General features: G+C 48.7%; 1 protein-coding gene across 6 annotated transcripts in view; it reads left to right on the plus strand.

The window, feature by feature from the left end:
* CTIF (cap binding complex dependent translation initiation factor) overlaps positions 1-21582 on the plus strand; it is an 81271-nt gene that overhangs the window by 38331 nt on the left and 21358 nt on the right. For 3 of the 6 annotated variants that reach the window (XM_042831152.1, XM_042831154.1, XM_042831157.1), the window contains 3 exons: positions 2827-2903; positions 17661-18102; positions 19513-19842. In XM_042831152.1, the coding sequence (XP_042687086.1) occupies positions 2827-2903; positions 17661-18102; positions 19513-19842 (849 nt within the window). Of the gene's footprint in view, positions 1-2826; positions 2904-17660; positions 18103-19512; positions 19843-21120; positions 21302-21582 lie in introns of those variants that run through there. The other 3 variants (XM_042831153.1, XM_042831155.1, XM_042831156.1) reach the window with 2 other exon arrangements.

Consider the following 21582-nt stretch of genomic DNA (forward strand, 5'->3'; position numbering starts at 1 on the left):
TCACAGAATGGTTGTGTTGGAAGGGTCCTTGAAGATCGTAGAACCGTAGAATCACAGAATGGTTGTGTTGGAAGAGATCCAAGGTCCTCACAGCCCCCAGCCCTTACCATCCCCCCCTTGTCCTGTCACTATCAGGCCATACGGAGAAGTGCTTGCCAGAGGCTAGCACCTCTTCTCTAAGAGCCACTTTTGCAAAGACATCAGAATGAACATCCCATCACAAGAGAGCTGATCTCCAGGGGACTGGCCAAGAGAGACCCTTTTCTCACAGAGCTGCTAGTCTTCCTTACATGTGGAATTCAAATTTGACGTATGTGTACATAAACGAGAAGTCCCATGGGATTCTCAGGTTCTTCTCCAAGTTGACCACCATGTAAACCACGGACTGTTTTGCTCCAAACTGAGCATGACCCCTATTAGTGGTGGTTCTGAAGACCATGGGCTCCCTGTTCTTTTCTTTTCCCACACCTCTCACTCCCAGAACTGGTAGCGCTGAAATGTTATGTTCTCAAGCCACATGTGATCGAATATCAAAATAAAACCGTGGTGGTCTGGAGACCAAATGCAGTTTCGCTGCCCACTGACAAGCTGCGAACCATCTCTGGGTTGGGCAGGAGCAAAGAATGCCTCTCATGTGTAGGTCTTCTTGTGGACCCATAGCAGGGCACAGGGTGGCCTTCTGCCTTGCAAAACTTGTTTCTTTGGTTCTGCCCTTGGGTTTCACCTTCATGGAGCATCTGTTTGCAAGCACAACTCGGGATATGTTATGGAATTGGAAGAGCCGTTGCAGACCCACATTGTCCTCAGTGAGCCAGTTCAGCTTCCAGCACTGCACTGCACAACCTGCACTGGGGAGCAGCCTGCAGACAAAGTGAAGAACACGCAGATGTCATAAAAGTGTGTGCCGTGCCCTTGGGACTCTGGCCTGCACCCAGCCCATGCCCTCGCCTTCTCCAGGCACTCCACCCTCCTTGGAAGTCGCCGATATTTCCTTTTACATCAGCTCCCTGCACACACACACACACACAAAAAAAGTTGACTTTTCTCCCTTCCAAATTTAGCTCTCCTTAAGCACTGAAATAGACAAGAGTAGGGACCTGTGACTTCTTTTTTTTTTTTTTTTTCAAAACATTGTCTCATGCCTAGGACTAAAGAAGGGAACCACTCAGCTTGCTTCTCCTCATGGGCACTTTCTGTTCAGGCTCCTTGGATCAGGGGGGGTGCATTCTCATGGAATTAATACGCCCCTTCTTGGGTTGGAAGATGCCCATGGAATAAACCCACCCCTTCTTGGGCTGGAGGATGCATTCCCATTGAGCTAACCCATCCCTCCTTGGGCTGGGGGACATCTTCCCATGGAATTAATGCATTTCTCCTTGGGGTGAGGGGCATCTTCCCATTGAATTAACTCATTCCTCCTTAGGCTGCAGGATGCATTCTCTTGGAATTAATCCATCCTTCCTTGAGTTGGGGGACATCTTCCCAACCCATCTCCCCTTGGGCTGTGAGACATCTTCCCTTGGAATTAACCTACCCTTCCTTGGGCTGGGTGACATCTTCCTCTGGAATTAACCCACCCCTCCTTGGGTTGGACTATGTATTCCCATGGAGTTAGTCCATTCCTCTTTGGGCTGGGAGATGTATTCCCATAGAATTAACCCATCTCTCACACCCTCTGGATGCCCAAGGGATGAGGAGGAGCAGCGTGGCACCACTTTACCTATAGTTTCTGCTTGGAACGAGCAAGAATGCAGCTGTTGAGATGCACTGGCAACTTGTAGGAAATTGGCACTTTGTGTGCTCATGCTTTGCAGAGATAGTTTCAGTTTTCAGGGTATTTGTATTTGCACATGCTTCTGACATGCAGTTTGAATTCTTAAAAATACCCCAAGCTCAGCTGTGATAGCGAAACATTTGGAAGCAGTCTCACTGAGTACTGTGCTATTTTTTTGCCTTGTTTCTTAAATAAGTACAGCTGGTAAGACTGGGCAGTGGGTCTGCTCCCTCCTTTCCTTTTCCCAGTCGCTTTGGTATCATCAGCTAACTGCAAGCACATTGGTTATGGTGCTCAGGGGCATGATTTAGTGGTGGGTCGTCAGAGTTAGGGTAGCATGGTTAGGCTGAGGTCGGAGTTGATGATCTTGAAGGTCTTTTCCAACCTGAGCAATTCTGTGATTCAGAGGAGCAAAGGTTTCTGAGGCTTTAGCTCCTCCATTGCATTTGGCAAAAAAAAATAAAATAAAATAGTGACCAGATGGGTGAGAAGGGCGCAAACCGCAGTGGGCAGTAATGGAAAAGCTGCAATATAATTTTAAGCAGCTTGACATCAAGGATTTCCAGGCTCTTTTCAGTGATGTCCAGGCTGATTCACCGGCTTGAAGGATGAGACAGATCGCTATGGAAGTAGAACGAGTGAGTTTTACGAGGCTTTTATTGCCAGCCTGGGAAATACAATGCTACATAAATAAAAATCATTGCAGTTATGACAGCTCTGTAGTCCCTGGAAAATAAATAATGCTTTGCACTTTCCTCCAGGAACCTCAGAACTCTTTGCTCACATTAATGAGGCCCCATGATGCTTGTAGTAAGGCAGTAATACGGAGTTCACTTGACCAGACCAACAACAAATGAGCATGGGGTGACCTGGCACCTTCACTGGGGAGAGGACAAGGTGGGGAAACTGCACCTCTGCCTCCAGCTTGCTTTGGGCAAGACATCTACTGCCCTGGTCAGCCCAATCGGTGGATGGCACTCATCCCTTCCCCAGGGGCTCAGTCAGTGCCTGTTGTATCCTGGAGCTGAACATTGCTTTTCCCTCTTTTCCAGGGTTACCACCCGCTGCCTCATGAAGCTGAAATCGCACACACCAAAAAGCTGTTCAGAAGGAGGAGAAACGACAGGCGGTAAGCAAAACCTCTCTTTAAAATTCTTTTTAGCCTTTTCGTCCCTGTTGCAAATCTTTCCCCACTGTCTCATGGAATGTCTATGGACACTTTCATCCCTGGAGATGCCAGTGCCATGAATGGGGCAGCCAGCCTGTGGCAGACATGGGACCTGGGGGGCTTTAAGATCCCCCCAGTCCAACTCGTTTTTATGGTTCTATGATCCTCAAGGTCCCTTCCAACCCAACCATTCTATGGTTTTGTGATCCTCAAGCTCCCTTTCAACACAACCGACGTATGGCTCAATGATCTCCAAGTCCCTTCCACCCCAACCATTCTGTAGTTCTGTGGTTCTGTGTTTCTGTGAATATTGCTGTTGAGCAGCTCTCTTGCTCCGGGAGCACTGAGGCCTGGGAAATGGAGTGTCCATCTGACACAGCACTATGTATTCCAGCACAGGCAGACCCCCACACTTCCTTTAGAAGAGGCAACAGCAAAGTGTTGTCTGTAAAGGCTTTGAATCTTGTGGCTTGCTTCCTCTCTTTCCACTGAACGCTTTCGGATAATTTCGGATAATTTAATGATATAATTGTTTAAGTTGCATATTTAGTAACATGAGGGTCTCTTCTCTGCACTGAGGTATGATGCCTTGCTGGACTGGAAAGAGCTGCCTTGGGCTGCTGCTGGGAGATGTGGGGCAAGGTACCACCCCAGAACAAATATCTGAGTGGCAGGGTGACATCCCAGGGGCATAGCTGGATTAGGGGAACCCAGGGTTTTACATTACATGAGTAATTTTTTAGTTTTGCCATGGAGTGAGTGCTTCATTTGCTGCATAGAAGAGACAGGGAGATTAGATTAAAGGTGCTGAACCAGGCTGCACCCGAGGAATGCTGACTTTGGTCTGCTTGGCACATTTTAGGTGACAGACTGATATCAGCCACAGATATCCATGAGAGCAGCTCCTGGCTACCAGTGGGTTGTTTGTTTTTTTTCTTGTCCCAAATGCTAACCTGCCATTTGCTGCTACAAGACCCCCCCTTCCCAGCCAACAGCAGAGGCTGTTTGGTTTGACCTCCACAGAGCTGTGATATGGAGAACAACAGACTCATTCTCTCAAGCCCTGTCCTCCATTCCACCCCAACCCAACCCACTCTGTGGCATCCCAGGTCAATATGGCTGGGGATGGAGGGCCCAGCCAGCCAAAGCCCTGGGACAGTTGGACTTGGTGATCTTCAGAGATCCAACCCCTGCCGTTCTGTGATCACCCTCAGGAAGCAGACTGCTCCAGGGGAATGTTGCTGGGGAATGGGAACTCATAAAAAAAAGTTGGCACCGTCGCCGTCCCATTGGTTCTGTCGCCTCTTGTTGGCTGTTGGTGGGGACTTGGTGGTCTGCCTTTGTGCAGTGGAGGGTAATGACTCGTAGAGGATGGTGTGAGTTATTCATCTCCTCTTTCCAAAGACCTCCCGCAGTATAGAGGGTGGGAGCTTTCCCTACCTCTCCTCAGCGTGCCCCTATTGCTTTTGATAACGAGATTCCAGAAACGTCCCTGAATTTTCTCTCTCCCCGTCCCAGTTTGTTTCCTACGTTTAACTTGGCATTACACTTTAATAATCAGGAAAAAAAAAAACAGCCTGGCGGCTTTGTTTCATTTTTTTCTTTTTTCTTTGGGCCTTTCCACTTGTTTTTTTTTTTTTTTTTTTTGGGTGTTGTTTCTAATGAGATGGAGAGATCTAGGGGAGGCAGAAATATCCTCCCTCCCCGGAGAGCTGCGGGTGGCTGTCAGGGACAGTTTCCTCTTCCTGAGAATTGTGTAAGCACCGCTGACCCCCCGCTGCAGACGCCGAAAGCCATTTGAGGTCACCTGGGGTGACAGCGGGAGGGTGGGCAACCCTGCCCTGCTCACTGTCCCCAGCCCCACCGTCCCATCCCATGGCCACCACACCGGTGAAGGACATCTCGAGGGCTCATCCTCACATCCCCACCGTTGGGAAGAGTGCTGTGCTACATGGGGACAGCCCAGAGGATGGTGACCACAGGCTCGGGGCCAGGCAGGGAGCGTCCCGGATCCGCCGGTGGCTCCAGGAGAAGTGCAGGCAAGCTGTGATAGATTTCTTTTCCCATTCTATTTGATTTTACGGACCCTCAGGGACTCTCAACCACCTACGGTGATTAGTTGGACTGATTAAGCAGCTTTTCCTCTTGTGGCAAACTCCCTTTGTGAAGGGTTTTCAATAGCCACACTGCCTGGGACATTGTTCCTGTACAATTTCCTTTCAAAACACCATAAAGGGCACTCCACCACTTTACCCTGCAATAAAACATGACAGGAATCAGCTCTGCCCAACCCAGTTCTGCAAGGGTGAAATCTCCCCACCGGGGTGGAGGTATAGTAGGATGAGCATAGAGACCTGCCCGGTGCCAGAGCATCCTTTGGGATAAGGAGAGGGAAAGCAAAAGTTTCCACTTGTTTTTTTTTTTCCCGTATTTGTTGATACAAGGATGTAGGGAAGTCACAACAAACTCAAAGCCCAAAGGAGACGCTTCTTTGCACATCTCTGCTTGTGCAGCCTTGCCAGCAGGCTGGGAGCAGTGAAGATGCTCTCAGGTACGCAGGGTACACAGTGCAGGACCACGAGCAGTTTCTGCTGAAGAGCCACACTGCCACAATGAAAAGTAAATGGCAGCTGGCCACCTGCTGCAGACTGGGAAGAAGATCTGCCATGACTGCTACCAAGGGAAGGAGAGCAACAAGAAGCTGGGCTGTGGTGGTCTGACTGCACAGTAATCCCAGCAGAAGGTCCAGCAGCTGCACAGAAAGTGTCTGAAGATCAGTCAAGCTTGTCTCTAACATCAGCCCTGGACTTGACCACCTAGGAGCTGCTTTCTTGCTCCCCAAAATAGTACAGAGAGTCAAAAAATACATGTGAGTCCACATGAACAGAACTGGGAGACGTGCACCTCCTCCACCAGCCTGGTCTGCCTAGACAGGTATGGTACAGAGGGGTAAAGAGATGCCCATCTGAGCAAATGTAATCCTTTCCTTTCATTGTTCCTTTATTTTAATGCCAGGAGGCAGTGGCAGGAGCGAGCTGGGTGCGTTTCCCAGCTGCAGGGTTCACCTCTCTACTGAGAGCAGCACTGGCATTACATAAAGCCTGCACAACACAGGACTTTTTATTCTCTTTTCTTTTTATGATCTCGGCGACTGACGTGACCTCTGTACTGCAGGCTAAATTTAACCTGAATTGCCTAGCTGCCAGTAGACTTTATGGCATCAGGAGGCTTTGCAGGTTGTTTTTCTGTGTCCCTGCCGCTGATTGAAAGACCTGCATGCCATCAGCAGGGCACTTCACTGTTACTAAACCTCAACAGAAATTGAGGTCTGTTGGGTAAGCTTGGGGTTTTATAATGTTACTAATGCCTCATGGAGCACGTGGGAGACCTCCCTGCAGCTCCCACCTTTAGCAGAGACTACTGGGATTCACCTCCATGGTCGCAGCTGCTATTTTGGATGCCAGAGCATACTATGGGACCTGTACCAGGATGGGCTGGGAGCCAAAGGGTTGTAGGGCATTCCCAGTGATGCTGACATCTGGATCCTACTATACTGTCCATAACTAGGTTGCCCATGTCATGCTAGGTGGCCTAGATGATCTAGATGATCTCTATTGTCCCTTCCAATCCAAGCCATTCTATGATTTAATTCTCAGTGGGGATGCAGTCATTGGCATTCGGAGGATGGTTCTTCTCAAACAGATGGCTGTGTCCAGTTCTGGGACCCCCTGATGAAAAAGGACAGAGGTTTCCTAGAAGGAGCCCACTGGGGAGAGGCAAAGATGATTAAGGGTAAGAACAGGTTTCTGTGCTTTATTTCACCTTCCCATGTTGACCTGAGGCAGGCAAGTCTGAAAGACAGAGCTGTGGGAGCAATGAAACCAAAACATCTCACTACAGAGAAATCACTGGGATTTATTTCTGTTCTGTCTTCAGCAAGAATGTAGACTTGAAACTGGACAGCCCATCCTCTCCCATCTCATGGAGGAGACATCTTAACAGGGAGCACCTTCTGGAGGGTTTCTTCTCCAGTGGTGGGTAACTGGGGGTGGACACATGGCTCATCAGTCTGGTGTGTCTTAAGGCAGGAGATGGGTAAGCCAGGGGTCTGCAGCAATGTAGAGGCATCTCAGGTCAGGCACTGTGAGCACAATTTGAGCAGTTCAGATAAAACGTGAGCTCCTCAAATCCTTGGAGTGAGGTGGGATTTTGGGTGTTGTTCATTGAGCTGTTGGCTCCTTGTCTCTAGCTAAGCTATGCCATTTGGATTTGGTCCTAAAGGTTAAAAGGAGAGAAATATATACATATAGGTGTGCCACAGCACTTGGAAGTGTGGGAGGTTAGGCTTTTGTGCTGGAAATATTCATGGGATTGGTAAGAAAAGCCCGAGCATCACTTAGAGCTTATCATGCAAGGTACTGATGTGACAACTCTTTACATCAAGCTGGTGTCTTGTGTTCCACTGATATCCGTTCTGCTTTTAGAGTTGTTTCCAGAGCCTCTCCCATGCTATTCTATTCGTGGTCGGTGCTCGGGCATGTTTCACAAATAAAAATAGTTGCAGGAATAGCACTTGCCATGGATTTCAGATCTCACATTCAGCCTTCCAATACCTAAAGGGAGCCTACAAACAGGAGGGGAGTCAACTCTTGGAAAGGGGAGATAACGGCAGGACAAGGGGAAATGGCTTGAAGTTGAGGGAGGGAAGATGGAGTTTGGATGTCAGGGGAAGTTCTTTGCTATGAGAGTGGTGAGGTGCTGGAACAGCTGCCCAGAGAGGCTGTGATGCCCCGTCCATCCCTGGAGGTGTTCAAGGCCAGGTTGGATGGGCCCTGGGCAGCCTGGGCTGCTATGAAATGTGAAGGTTGGTGGCCCTGAATGCAGCAGGGGGCTTGGAGCTTCATGATCCTTGATATCCCTTCCAAACCCGAGCCATTCTATGATTCTGTGCTTTCAAGATTACACATTATTTTGGGTGAACGTGAAGGTGAGCTTGCTTTCATGGTTGATATTAACGTGTCATTTTTAGTGCTGGGAGATTTTGGAAAAGCCTCAGAGGAGCCGTTCCCAGAGGTCAGCAGGACAAAGCTCTCCTGCTGGGAGAGTGAATGGAAATGAGTTCATAATTACAGAGTATAGAAGTGACGCGTTGGCTTTCTCACTGTTTTAATTGAGGTTTTCAGAAAGGAAGAGAACTTGAAACAATGCAGAAATGTCTTTTGTTCTTACAGAGCCATTTATTGAGGGGTTCGCCGTGAGTGGAGAGGATGTTTATTACAGAAAGCAACAATATCGAGGCGTTATTTTGGTGCAGAATTGCTGTTCCTCGCTGGAACAAAGCACAATATTTCAGACACACTGTGTGTTTGCCGAAAACTAGCGGCAAGCAAGACGATTTGCAGTTCTGTATTGACTTCAACAAATGGTTTTGGAACAGGAGAGAGGAAGGGAAGGAGATGGAAGAGTTGGAAAAGTCTTCATAGTGGCCTACAGCCCACCATGGCCCTACAGCCCCTTGTGGCCGTACAGCTCCTCATGGCCCTGCAGCCCCTTGTGGCCATACAGCTCCTCATGGCCCTGCAGCCCACCATGGCCCTACAGCTTCTCATGGCCCTACAGCTCCTCATGGCCCTACAGCTCCTCGTGGCCCTACAGCTCCTCATGTCCCTCCAGCACACCATGGCCCTACAGCTCCTCATGGCCCTACAGCCCCCTGTGGCCATACAGCTCATCATGGCCCTATAGCTCCTTATGGCCCTACAGCCCACCATGGCCCTACAGCTCCTCATGGCCCTACAGCCCCTTGTGACCATACAGCTCCTCATGGCCCTATAGCCCACCATGGCCCTACAGCTACTCATGGCCCTACAGCCCCTTGTGGCCCTACAGCTCCTCATGGCCCTACAGCCCCTTGTGGCCATACTGCTCCTCATGGCCCTATAGCCCACCATGGCCCTACAGCTTCTCATGGCCCTACAGCCCCTTGTGGCCATACAGCTCCTCATGGCCCTACGGCCCCTTGTGGCCATACAGCCCTCATGGCCCTGCATCTCTACTGGCCTATAGCTCTTCACACCTTGCAGCTCCCTCATGGTGACCTACAGCTGCTGGAGCTCACAGAGCCTTGGGACACTTCTCTCAGCTGTAGGGTTTGGATTTGTGTGCTGTGTGGACACAGTGGTCCCTGTGTGTCTCTTTTCCAACTCAGGATGTTCTGTGACTCTGTGGCAGTGCCTGGCTGGAGATTTCAATCCTGTGCACCATCCCATCTCCTCCGTGCCTTGTTGGCCACTGGTTGCAAGACATGGAGCCACCATAGGCTGTACCTGGGGGCCCAGAGCAGACACCCCGAGCCCATCAGTGGCATGCCATCCAGGAGCTGGATCATCACTCACACACTTGGAAGTACCCAGATACAGTCAGCACTCTGCCTGTGTGCCAGGGAAATGGACGGCTGGCGGTGGTGCATCGTGCATCAGCGAGGTGTTAATTACAGGCAGTTTACAGACAGATCATGGTTTCATTCATTTTGATTGTCTGCAGCATGGCCGTGAGTTATTGCACTAAATTAATTGTCTGAACTGCAGGCCCCCAGAGCCCAATATTGTCTTGGTGGTTTGTTCCTAAAAGGGCTCAGCTGGGTGATTGCGTTGCTTAATGAACAACTGCACGTGTGCCGGGCTCTGCTAATTGCCCGTGCTGCTGGCAAAGCGTTACGCTGCAAATCCCACACCCAGCCCCGAGATGGCTCACTGTATTGCATGGTGCCACAGGCCCAGCACATGCACTCTGTGCTGCAGCATCGCTTTCCGTTTTGCAGTCGGCTGTGGTCGTGCATCAGTGGTCTGCCAGTCGAGGAGCTGCCTTTGGGCATGCCAAAATGTCTGGCTCCATGCTCACTGGCATGCTGGGCAGTGGGCATGGTGGGGTTGGGCTTAGGAGTGGACTTGGTGATCTTGAAGGTCTCTCCGAGCCTTAGTGGTTGTATGGTCCTATGAGTGGGCATGGTGGGGGGTTGGACTTGATGTCGTAGTGATCTTTTCCAACCTTTGTGATTCTGTGACTCCGTGAGGGCAGATACCAAGAGGAGCATGGGGAGAACATATAGCTCACGTAATACCATATACTACATCAGTTTAACTGTGTGTTATGTGAAGAAATAATCTTTTGTTTATCCTGAACCATCCTTCTTTTGGTATCACAAGAGTTAGCTTCCAAGTGCTGTGCCTACCTTCACTCTCCAGCTGTGTACACAAAGCAAGAGTCAGCACTCAAGGCAGGGTTTGCAGTTCAGCAAGTGAGACCAGTGCTTACTCCGGAATCACCCAGCACACAAGACACTGTGGTTTGCTTTGGTAGATGGCAGTGTGACCTGCTGATTTTCAAGCAGCCTGCCTGGAAAGTCCTTGAGAAGAGTTACAGCGGAGTCATCCCAGAGCTGTTCCCTAGGAAAAGAATCAGAAATGAAACTGCCCCAGCATGCTTTCAGCAGAACATCCCCATTTCCACGGAGCACACCAGGGAAAGGGCTGCGGTGCACCTTCCTCTGCTGCTCTTTGACGGAGCATTTCCAGCTCCGCAATGCCAAAAATGCTTTCATTTTACATAGAATTCTACCCTATTCTACAGCAGCAGAGCATCTACCACCTTTCCTCCTCCCTGCAAGCCCTGTGGGAATGTTGGTCCTGCAAACCCAGGGCCTCCTGGCACGGCTGTGGGGGGAAGGAGTTGCCAGCTCAAGTTGTTTGGGTTCTTGTTGCAGAAACAATCTTTCTGTCTGACCCCAGTTAGCAACTGATGTTTGCAAAATAAAGAAGTCAAGGCACTGGAAATACTTTCCATTCCCACTCTTGTCTCTGCCCAAAATATTAGTATTAAAAATATTGCATCTATTATATGCAGCTAATATCTCTGCTGGCACGTAAATCACCCAGGGATTTTTCATCTCCATATTAAATAAAAAAAAAAAAAAGACAAGTGAACTCCGCTCTATTTTTGGATATTTGTTAACTGTTTGGTTTCCATTTCTTCCTGCTAGAGCCACAGCAGTCCAGCTCCAAGGGCAAACGTTTCATGCAATGCTCATGTTTTGTGAACCTGCCTCCCTGCGTGATGCTATGAGATTGCTCCGACCATTCCCATGCTCCAGATCATGCCAGCTTAAAGCTGTGGGTGCTGCTCCCCAGGCAGTGCTGCTCCACTGGAGCTGCAGAACGTGACCCAGCTCCATCCATCACCCCGGGCTGCATGTTCCCATCCACATCAGCCAGGCTGGGAAACTCATCCAAGACAAAAGCAGTTTTCAGGCTGGATCATTCCCTGACACAACAAGCGTCGATGGTGTCATGAGAAGGGAGGCAGGGGTGGGGAGAACAGGAGAAAATTCCTCTGTTGACAGGGAGGCAGACGTATTGAAACATGCCATTTGGACAAGGCTGCCTTGGAATCATCAATAAGTCAACACCCAGATTGGTCCCAGCTCCTAAAGCTCCATGGTGCTAAATGCCAGAAAATCCAGCATCTTTTCTGAAGAAGTTCATTGAGCGCTAGCAGAAGGCTTCTGGTACACATGAGTTAAAGCATCTCAGCTCCTTGGGTTGGTGTTGTACCACATCCATACAATGGAAGTCATTGCTTGCCATGGACTTGGGGTCAGCTCATGTATCTGGACAGCTGTTAGGGGGTCCTGTCAAATCTTGCTTTAGCTTCTAGAGGAAAGACATTTATTTCTTCACTCGAAAGCTCTGGTATAAATAGGATATGGAAAAACCTAGGATGTTTCCTTGCTGTAGGTCAAAGAGTCACGGAGGTCTGTAGGAGGACAGCTGAGCAAAAAGGCAGCAGGTGGAGTCCATGCGTGCTATTTAGGTTGTGCCTTTGGGGACAGGATCGTGGAAGGATGGGGCTGTGTCTGGGAGCCATGCATCTTGGCGTGGGTTTACGTCTTACATCTCTTAGGATTAGCTGATCTCGGGATAACCGAATGGTCCTGGTGTATTTTTACAGGAGGGAGCCTGGAGTCTGGGATATAAGCTCTTTTATTGCAAAGCAGCAAAGGATGAATCTATATCCATTCCGCTCATGTTCTTACCAGTAGTCCAGGATCTGTGTGTGTTTGAGCTCAGCAGATTTTTGGGAAGCATTCCACGCTGTGGTTATGTTTCAGTTCTGAACTGCTTCAGCTAAAATGGATTAATTTCCTTGTCTCTGTATTTCCCTATGGTTTTCATGTAATTTTTGGTATAATGTTTACGGCATGCTACAAATCCAAAAACACAATTCCAAGCAAAACAGTCTATGAAGAAAACCATTTCCGAGCAATTTCTACATTCAGTCACTGCAGTGATTTCTAAACCCACCCGGGCAGCCAGCCTTGAGGTCTGGGGTTGTCTTCCTCCCTGGTTGCTCACTTTGTGCAATGGGCCACGTCCGGACATCCCTAATGATTTGTGGGAGATCCAGCAAAGTGTTTAAAGAGCTGTTTTAGAGCTATCTCACATGCCATCTGCATTTAGGATGTCTTTCCCAAGCTGGTGTTGCAAAACAGCTATTTAAATTCCTCCCGAAGATTCGTTTCCATGAAGCTCAGAAGAAAATAGCTGACTCAGGCAGCCAGGCACTGCAGCTTGTGAGGACTTCCATGGGACTTTGGAAGCAGCCAGATTTGCTGCTCAGTGCTCAGATGGGCTTACTGTATGTCCTTCCAGCCCAGTAAGACCAGAGCAGTCAGCATCCCATAGCAGAAGATGAGGAGCTATGCCTCACATCAGCCCTATTTTTTGCCTGCATTCCCACTTGAATTCCTTGGATTTCTCTGTGTGAAGCCCTCCAACGTTTCCCTTTTCTTTTATGGCGAGTCTACTTCTGTTGTAAAGGTCAAACACAACCACCTCCAGCAAGCAAAGATGTCCCCAAAAAACACGAGAGGAGTTGATCCCAGCTGGATGACTTCTCTGACGACTTCCCAGTGCCTTTCCCCACAGCCACGTGGTTTCATTGTGAACCACGTCAGGACAATCTGCACCCACCTAATGCTGTTTTTATTGGCTCTGCTGGTCTTGTGGAGTTCGTTGTATGTTTCCAGAGATGTGTGTGTGTAAGACCTCAAGTGTGTTGTGTCTGTAGTGCTTAAAGGGGGATTTAGAACCCGATCCCCTCCACCTTGAGGGACATGGTCAGTGGGCACGGTGGGGGTGGGTTGGGGTTGGACTTGGGATCTTAGTGCTCTTTTCCAACCTTAATGATTCCTTGTTTCTATGGTTTTGACTGGTGGATTTTCTGTGCTTCCAAAACAGCATGTCTGCCCAGACGCTCGGGCTGTTCCTGGTGATTGGGGTAGACTTGAACCTTAGTGACAGAAAGGGATAAAAGAGATGTGAATGATTTCATTTTCGTTTTCAGGAGTGAACATGACATCTTATACTCTTCTCCTCCGAGAAAAATGCAAATAAAAATGAAACTGGAGCCAAGTGAAACCAGTTTGAGAGAGAAAGCCAAAGGGAAAGCACACGGAATTTCTGTGCTCTTCATGCTTGGAGCTGGTGGTTGTTGCTTTCTGGGGAATTTTGAGGTTTTTGATTAAATTGTGTGGAACCGTCAAGCCTATTTGAGTGTTTCCCACTCTCAGTCATAGCAAGAATAGAACATAGCCATGTCTGGGCTGTGCTGTAGTGCTCCCTGCACTGAGCAATAGCAATATACATCACTGAATTATTGTTACATGTGCCCGTACAGCATCAGAGCCCATACAACACGAGGTAGCACCTGGAGCACTCATCCTGCCAATCCATGTGTTAAAGTGCTTCCCAGGCTTTTGTGGGGTTGGGCAAGTTGATGCATCCCATAATCATGGCCTCCAAGAATCTCAGTTTCCCTCCTTCTCAATGGAGGATTACCGTGGGATTTTCAAGTGAAGGTGGGAGAGAGGAAAGGAAAAAGGTGTCCTTCCAGCCCATAGAGCCAACTCTGCACATTCTCCATTTGCAGCTTGATCCAAAGCTCTTCTTTGAGGGGTGCCACAAATAAGTAGGATCTGATGTCCCTGTGGGGGTGGAAGATCGCACAAAGTCCATTTTGGCAACAAATCTCAATGCCTTGCAATGGCATTTGCTGACTAACTGCAGTCAGTTCCACCCAACCGGGTGAATTTCACAAGTGCTATTGGAGATGGAGCTCCTTACCTCTCTGTATTTCCAGCAATTGCTTAAGCAAATCTGCATGCAACCACCAGGAGAATATAACCCTGTGCTGTCCTCTGGCTTTGGACACTCCAGACAAGCCAGAGTGGCTCTCAGTGGACGGGTGTAGCTCAAGGGGTACGAGCAGATCTGATGGGACAGAGCAACTGTGTGTTAGACCACAGCTGTGCACATGTCTGGAGTTATTTTCCCCAGCCTTGTGCCTTCCAGCCTCTCTCCTTGTGAGCAAGCGATGTAGTCAAACTTGTAGGAATCCTGTAGTTCTGAGCACGTAGGCTGGTAATCACTGAGACAGCTGAAGCCTTAGATTTGTTTGCATAGGCTCCTACAGCAGAGCAAACATTTGTCAGATCTAAATTCTGTTGAAAGGTATCTCATTTTGTTAATTACACAAAAAAAAAAGAAAAAGTCATGGGAGAAACAATAGCACAAATTCTACCATCCGATTTCCAATACCCTGACTGCCTTCCCTTGCACTTCCGTGGTTGCTCCGTAGCTCTGGATGTCTCTTAGTTTCCACACCGACTGATGCCCAAATTCCCAGTCCTGCTGGACCCAGTGGAAGTTCTGAGTTAAACTGCCATGGAAAATAGTTCTTCAGCATTAAATGAACAGGCAGCAGGTAGGAAAACGGTGTGCTCTGGGATATTTTCTTGTAGCTGCAGAAATCCAGTTTGCCTTTCCATGGCCCAGAAAACCTCTGGGAACCTCTGGGATGCAGCAGGAACATCTGTGGTGGAGCATGGAAGTGAGGAAGGCTACGTGGCTGTTTTTTTCTACAGAGCAAAGGGGTGACCGCCTGTCGGTTTTCCCTTGGGCCTCGTGTTGGGTTTTTAGGAGTTCATCTGCTTGGGAAGAGGCTGATGCCGTCATCTCTGGGAAGACTGAAGAGATTTCTTTTCACCCAGACAGTTCAGCGAAACATTTGGGTGAGACAAACAGGGGAAATCAGTCTTCTACCACGACTGATCTGTTCCTAATGCAACACTTCAGAATGAACACTGCCCAGGTGTGTAGGTGCCTCGGCTTGGCTTCTTGATCTTCAGGACTAACATCTCTCATCCATCCCATCCATGGACCCCAAAAGCCTTCAAGCCATGAACCCCTGCCCCAACCAACAGCTGCAGGTCATCCCCATTCTCGTGTCCATCATGTGCCTTTCTCCAAGCTCTCATCCCACTCCTTCCCAAGATCTCATCCGTGGAAACTCTTCCACCATGGTCATCCCCGTCCACCAGGCTTTGCAATGCTCTGCAGACATAAAAGTTTGAGTTCTGGGCCCTTTCCTCCCTCCTTTGGCTTTTCATTCTGCAACAGAGAGTCTTATTTCTTCTTGGCTTTTCTTCCTTGCTGGGGTGTTGGGAAGATAATAGCACAGAACGAGTCTTTGCCGGAACGCTGGATTGTTGTCTCAACCCGAGGCTGCTGCCAAGTCACGGACACTGCTTCTTGTTTGCCATTCTCCTTCCTTCGCCTTTTATTTCTTGCATTTTTTTTTCCCCTGACTCGTTTAACTCTGGTGTTTTCCATCCTGTGGTCAGGGACTGCAGAGATTTGGTTTGTGTTCGTGTTTGCTCTGCCCCAGCGGTGTGAATTTTGTCTTTCAGCTGTCCTTGTTGCCTTTGCTCTCCCTGTCTCATTGTTAAAGCCCCAAACTGAATAGCCTTTCCCCTTCCGCATGGACTTGAGCGTGGATTTCTTTTCCCATCTCTGCAACCGTTACCATTTTGGTGCAATATTTGTAATCTAAATACGTGTGACCAAACACCCAAAGCTGAAAGTGCACCCAAATGGTTAACTGCTATGCTGAAGACAAGAGAAGAGCAAAACCACAATGAGGGAACGCTGAATTGCATCAGCAGTACTCCTGCACGTTGGAGCATGTGAGGGCTTAGTGCTCGATCAGAGGTACTGCTAGCTCTTATTTTGACATTCCCTTCTTAATAAGCGTTGCTCTTTATGCATTTTACAAAGCGGTTTGTATGATTGCGTCGCTGAGAGGAAACAAAGAAATGCCAGGAAAACTTTATGTGGAGGATCTGTACTCATAAAACGCTCACAGGCTCCAGCAAACAGGAAAGCTTTCCCCATCTCCTTTTTTTTTTTTTTTTCCTTCTTTTTTTTTCTGTTTTGTTTTCATTCCCTGCCATTCAGTGAAGAAAACAGGTTGAATATCTCTGAAAACCGGATTTGATGGTTTGTGGCTGAACACAGATTCCTTCCCCTGCCATTGAGAATCTGCGTGTTCATCGTGCTGCAGCCAAGCACCAGCACTGAGCTTTGTGCTGGGAGCCAGTTGGCTTCCCAGTGTGGGACTGGAGCTCCTGTGGCTGCCTTAGAGCTCAGCGGAGGGGCAGCTCAGCTGACAGCTGGCTCTGGGGCTGGCTGAGCCACTGGTAGAGTTGTGGTCGGCCCCTCCCTGCACACTCAGGGAAGTTAATTAAATTACTATGGAAATTAAATGGCCCAAAGCTTCATCCTTTGGGTGACAAAAGCCCTTTGCTCTTCCTCCACTGTTCTGCTTACATGTGTATGTATTGCAAGCCATGATAATGTTGTCTTGATAGCCCATGTAGAAACGTGTGATGTCCAAGCTCAGTGGGAGAGTTCAAGATGCTCTAGCCACATCTGCTGGCCGGAATTTTCTCTCACTCCAGCTTTCTGGAGGAGGAACAAGAGGAAAGTTCCCTCTTTCTAAGCCCTCTTTCTGCAGCAGTGGCTGTATCTGAGAGCCCTAATCAAGCTGGGTAGATCACTGGAGATGGTTGGATGTAGAAGCCGAAGATAGGATGCAAAAGCAAAGGGGCTGCCCAAGTGTTTCTTCCATTAGGCTATTGGGTTTTATGGGAAGCTGCAGTCTTGGCAACAAGAAGCTTGTTGGGCCCTTGTCTCTCCAGCGAATCACTGGAGAACTCCTGACGTTGCTTCCCTATGTGATGTCCCACTGCTGGGCTGGGGCTGGCCAACTCTTCCCTGGCAGAGTGTGGAAGCAAGAAGTATCTCACACAGAGACATAGGAGAGATATTCCTAGAAACCAAAACCGTGTTACCATAGAATCCTAGAACCACAAAATGGTTAGGTGGAAGGGACCTTGAAGAATCACAGAACCAAAAAATCATTGAGTGGTTGGGTTGGAAGGGATTTCAGTGGTGACAGAACTGAAGAACCATGGAATGGTTGGGTTGGGGGGACCTTAAAGATCATGGAACCGTAAAATGATGGAGTTGGAAGGGAATCTAGTGATCATAGAACCAAAGAACTATGGAATATTTGGGTTGCAAGGGACCTTAAAGCCCCACCCCTGCAGTGGTGTGGGTGCTCTCCAACCAGCTTAGGCTGCCCAGGGCTCTATCCATGGCCGTGGACACCTCCGGGGATGGAGATATGGCATGAATTCAGCCATTTTATGGATAAATATGGTTTCTAGTACCCTGCTCAGAAAAGATGTCCCTCATTCTTGTTGCTTTTGTACCAGTCCACACATAAAGAGTGTACTAACGTCTTCCTTTGACTTTTCAGGCGACAACAGAGACTTCCTGGTGGGAACAAGTCCCAGCAGCACGCAGACCATCAGCAAGGTGGTACCAAACACAACAGAGATCACCAGAAGCTCTACCAAGGAGGTCAGGCCCCTCACTCCTCTGGTAGACCAGGCCACCACGGCTACAGCCAGAACCGGCGATGGCACCACAACCAGAAGCACTCGCCCAATGACAAAGAGACGCACAGGAGCACCAAAGAGACTGAGAATCTGAAAATCGAGGACACCTCCACTGGCACAGGGCACAGCCCCGTGGAGGCGCAGCGCAGTCCGGAGGCGGTGGAGAAGCACTCCCAGCCGTACAGCCCAGAGGTGGAGACCAAGAGGAAGGACAGCATTCACGAGCGCGTTGGGGAAAGGCCCAAGATCAACTTGCTTCAGTCTTCCAAAGACAGGCTGCGGAGGAGACTAAAAGAAAAGGTATTATTTCTTAGGGGAACTTTGGCTTTCCCCTTCTCCATGAGCCTGGTGGTTGGCCGTGCTCCATGCAGAGGTGGGCTGGGCTCGGGAGACCTTTCCACGAGCACACACAACTTCTCTTGATCTCCTGGTGTCACTGCTTGTCTTGAAGTCTCTTTGTGCTTCTTTGGGAGGCCCTTTATTGACACAGCGTTAAGGCTCACTCAGTGAGGTTGCTCCTAAGGGGAGTTTTCCAAGATCAGGAACTCTTCCATCGCTTGCAAGGATGGGGCACTTCAAGATACCACGTGGGCTCTCCCTCCTCAGCGGTGATCTCAGCAGACTGCCTCCAGTCTGCAGGGCTCATCCGCTCCCAAAGAGGTCTAAAAACAGCGATTTGTGTCTGGAATTAAAGAACTAGAGCCTAATACTGTGCTTTGCTGAATGTTTGGAGTCAGGTACTCTCAAGTTGATATCCATTTATCTCAGTAATGAATTGAAACTCCCTTATCTTTCCCCCTTCCTTCCAACAACCCAACAATAACAAAACCATTGCTTGCAAATGACGGAGGAGAAATCCTTTCTGGAAACAATATTCAGACTCAGATTTCTGAGGAATTTGGAGATGATATCTCCATTTGCCCCCTGTGCAACTCAAATTCCTTCTCTTGAGATTCTCTTTTCAGACTGGAAAGTGCATTCATGGGGGTAACTCCAAAGAGATTTTCAAAATGTGCAGCAAAAATAACCTGAGCATATACAGTTCCATGGGAGTGCATGTTGGGAATGTACACCTTTGAGTGTATGTGCATTTACTATTTATGTATGTGGCATAAGGGGGAGGAAGAGATTTTGTCCATTATTTTTATGTTATTTAAAGCAACGGGAGTAGAGCAGAGACTTTCGGAGTATTCACTTCAGTGCCTGTCTTGTGGATTTAGAATCCTGTAAGAAAGACTTCCTTTAGGCACCCACTTCTGTGTGTGTGCAGTCAACACAACTGCTTTGTCAGTTGGTGCTGGGGTTGTCCAAAAAATGGCTCCAGATTTACTCTGTGCAATATATGTTAAGATTGAACTACAGGAGGAGAAGGGAGCAGACCAGAGCAGGCTGGATACATGGGGAGGGATGGACAAATGCTTGAATAAGTGTTCAGAAGAAGGCAGAATGCCAGTCTGAGCTGGGCATTCCAGTTTGGAGCCTTGAGCACATCTCCCTGAGCTGATGAGGAAGAATCTGGGATTGAGTACTGGGCTAAATGAGGAAACCAAGCATTTATGGGTGGGGGCTCATACACTGCTTGCTTTCAGTGCTGAGGTGGGGATGCTCTGATTTTGTTGGGTCTGTCTGTATGTCTTCCCAACCCCTTTCCCCCTTTGCACTTTGTGGAAGGACAAGGGCTGACCTATCTGTTTTCTCCTTGTGTAACAGACGCCTTGTCTTTCCCTTTTCACGGACCAGGACGAAGTCACAGTGGAAACCACCCACCCTGAAAAGAACAAAATGGACAAATTAATTGAAATCCTTAACAGCATGCGTAACAACAGCAGTGACGTTGACTCCAAGCTGACCACCTTCATGGAGGAGGCTCAGAACTCCACCAACTCTGAGGAAATGCTTGGGGAGATAGTTAAAACCATCTACCAGAAAGCAGTGACAGACCGCAGCTTTGCTTCCACGGCTGCCAAGCTCTGTGACAAAATGGCCCTCTTCATGGTGGAAGGAACCAAGTTCCGGAGTCTGCTCCTCAACATGCTGCAGGTAAAGAGAAGGAGTGATCTAGTTAGGTGCTTGCAGCTTCACCCCACTTGGTCCTGCTGTGCTTTTGGGCAGGAGCTGGGCTTTCACCAAATTCCTTTCCAGCCCACGTGATGGCAAGTGTTCCTCCAGTTTTGTTGGTGACAATCCTTAATGGCTAGCTGTCATCTTCTGCCATCTCCACTGCCTTCTAGGTCTATGGGCAGCAGCACCCACGTCAGCAGTGCTCAGTGGGGATGTTTGGTTGTGCTTGGGTGTTTTTTTTTCTTCTTTTTATTTTTTTGGAGATTAAAACTTGGTCTAGAAACGCATTTATTTTTGGCAACAGATTTCCACGTGGAAATGAGAGGAAAGCTGATAAGGCTCTATTGTCTGTCAGGTTCAGGGCTCTGCTGCACTAGCAATCAGTCCTTTACCATGGCCAGGTCTTCCATCTCCCTCTGCCATCGTTTCCCTCTTGTTTGTAGTAGTTCTGGATCCTCCAGCCAGGGTGCTCTGCTGCTTTCTTCAGGTACCTTTGACACATGCGTCGCAAAAGGCAACTTGTATTTCTTCTTGTATCTCCCAATGTTTTTCTCTGAGCCCCTTGCTTTTGAGGCTTTGGCTGCTGGAAGGGCTGAGAATGAGGAGGGTGGGAGTGAAGTTGAGGGGATCCACGTAAGGGTGGACATGGGTACCAGAGCACACCATGGAGGGCAGGATGGCTCCTTCCCCACCCAGAACCCACAGTGTCATTGGAAAGGGATCTCCATGGCCAACATGGCTTGTATTTCCTAAGAGTGAAGTGAAGGAGGACTTCTTAAGTTCAATTCTATGGCTGAGCAGCAAGTAACCAATATATTTGTCATTTTTTAAACATTAAGGGGTTTTAATGTTTGGTTATTAGGTCTTTTAGGCTAGGTCATTATCTGGTCTTGTGTCATGGTGATGCTTATCAACAAGGGAAACAGACAGAGAAGGAACAATAATGGAAACCCCTTCCAGCAGACCCAGCGAGCTGATGTGTGTTGCAGCACTGTGTGCAGTAATGAGTGGATTCACATCCAGCTCATTGTGGCACGAGAGCAGGATAAATAATAGATCTCATTTCTCCAGAGAGTCCCTGAGTGCTTCCCAGGGGCACAGAACTCAGCTCGCCGTGCACAGGGTGCAGGGAGGGAGCACAGTGCCTGCTTTGAAGAGCTGCAGAGAAATCAAACAGAAATGAGAAAAGCACTTTGTTTTGGTAGTGAAGCATCGTGACATTCTGCAAACAGTTGGCTCTTTTCTTTTTCCAAGCAGAAAAATCAGTGCACCCACACAGATTTGAGGCATCCTCTGGTCAGCCCCAAAACAGTCTTTCTGTGGCACATTCGGGTTTGGAGATGGAACCGTGTCCAGGGAACAGAAGCTGTGAAACTGAGGAGTTGACAGTGCTTAGAAAAACCCGCTATTGCCGAGCTCCAGCCGTGACCTCGCCACCATCGGACAGATGTTTTCCAACAGCTATTTCTAGATCATTTCCCATTAATTAAAAACCTCTAATAAAACATTTGCTCCGGGGCTGGATTTTTGTCTCTCCAGCACCTTTCAGACTAATCCAATCCCTGGACCTAAGGAGCTCACTGCACCAGGGTGTGATAAATCGGGATTGCGCTGCCGCTCTGAGCCACGCTCCCCCATATGGTGCTGGCAGATGCCTCTGTTTTGAAGGGCTGGGCAGGATGGACTTGTTTGTCCTTGTTTGTTAGGAGCAAAATGGCT

This window comes from Centrocercus urophasianus, unplaced genomic scaffold, assembly GCF_019232065.1.
Source record: "Centrocercus urophasianus isolate 14NV4802_14NV808 unplaced genomic scaffold, USGS_Curo_1.0 seq_35, whole genome shotgun sequence".
Taxonomy (NCBI): Eukaryota; Metazoa; Chordata; class Aves; order Galliformes; family Phasianidae; genus Centrocercus; species Centrocercus urophasianus.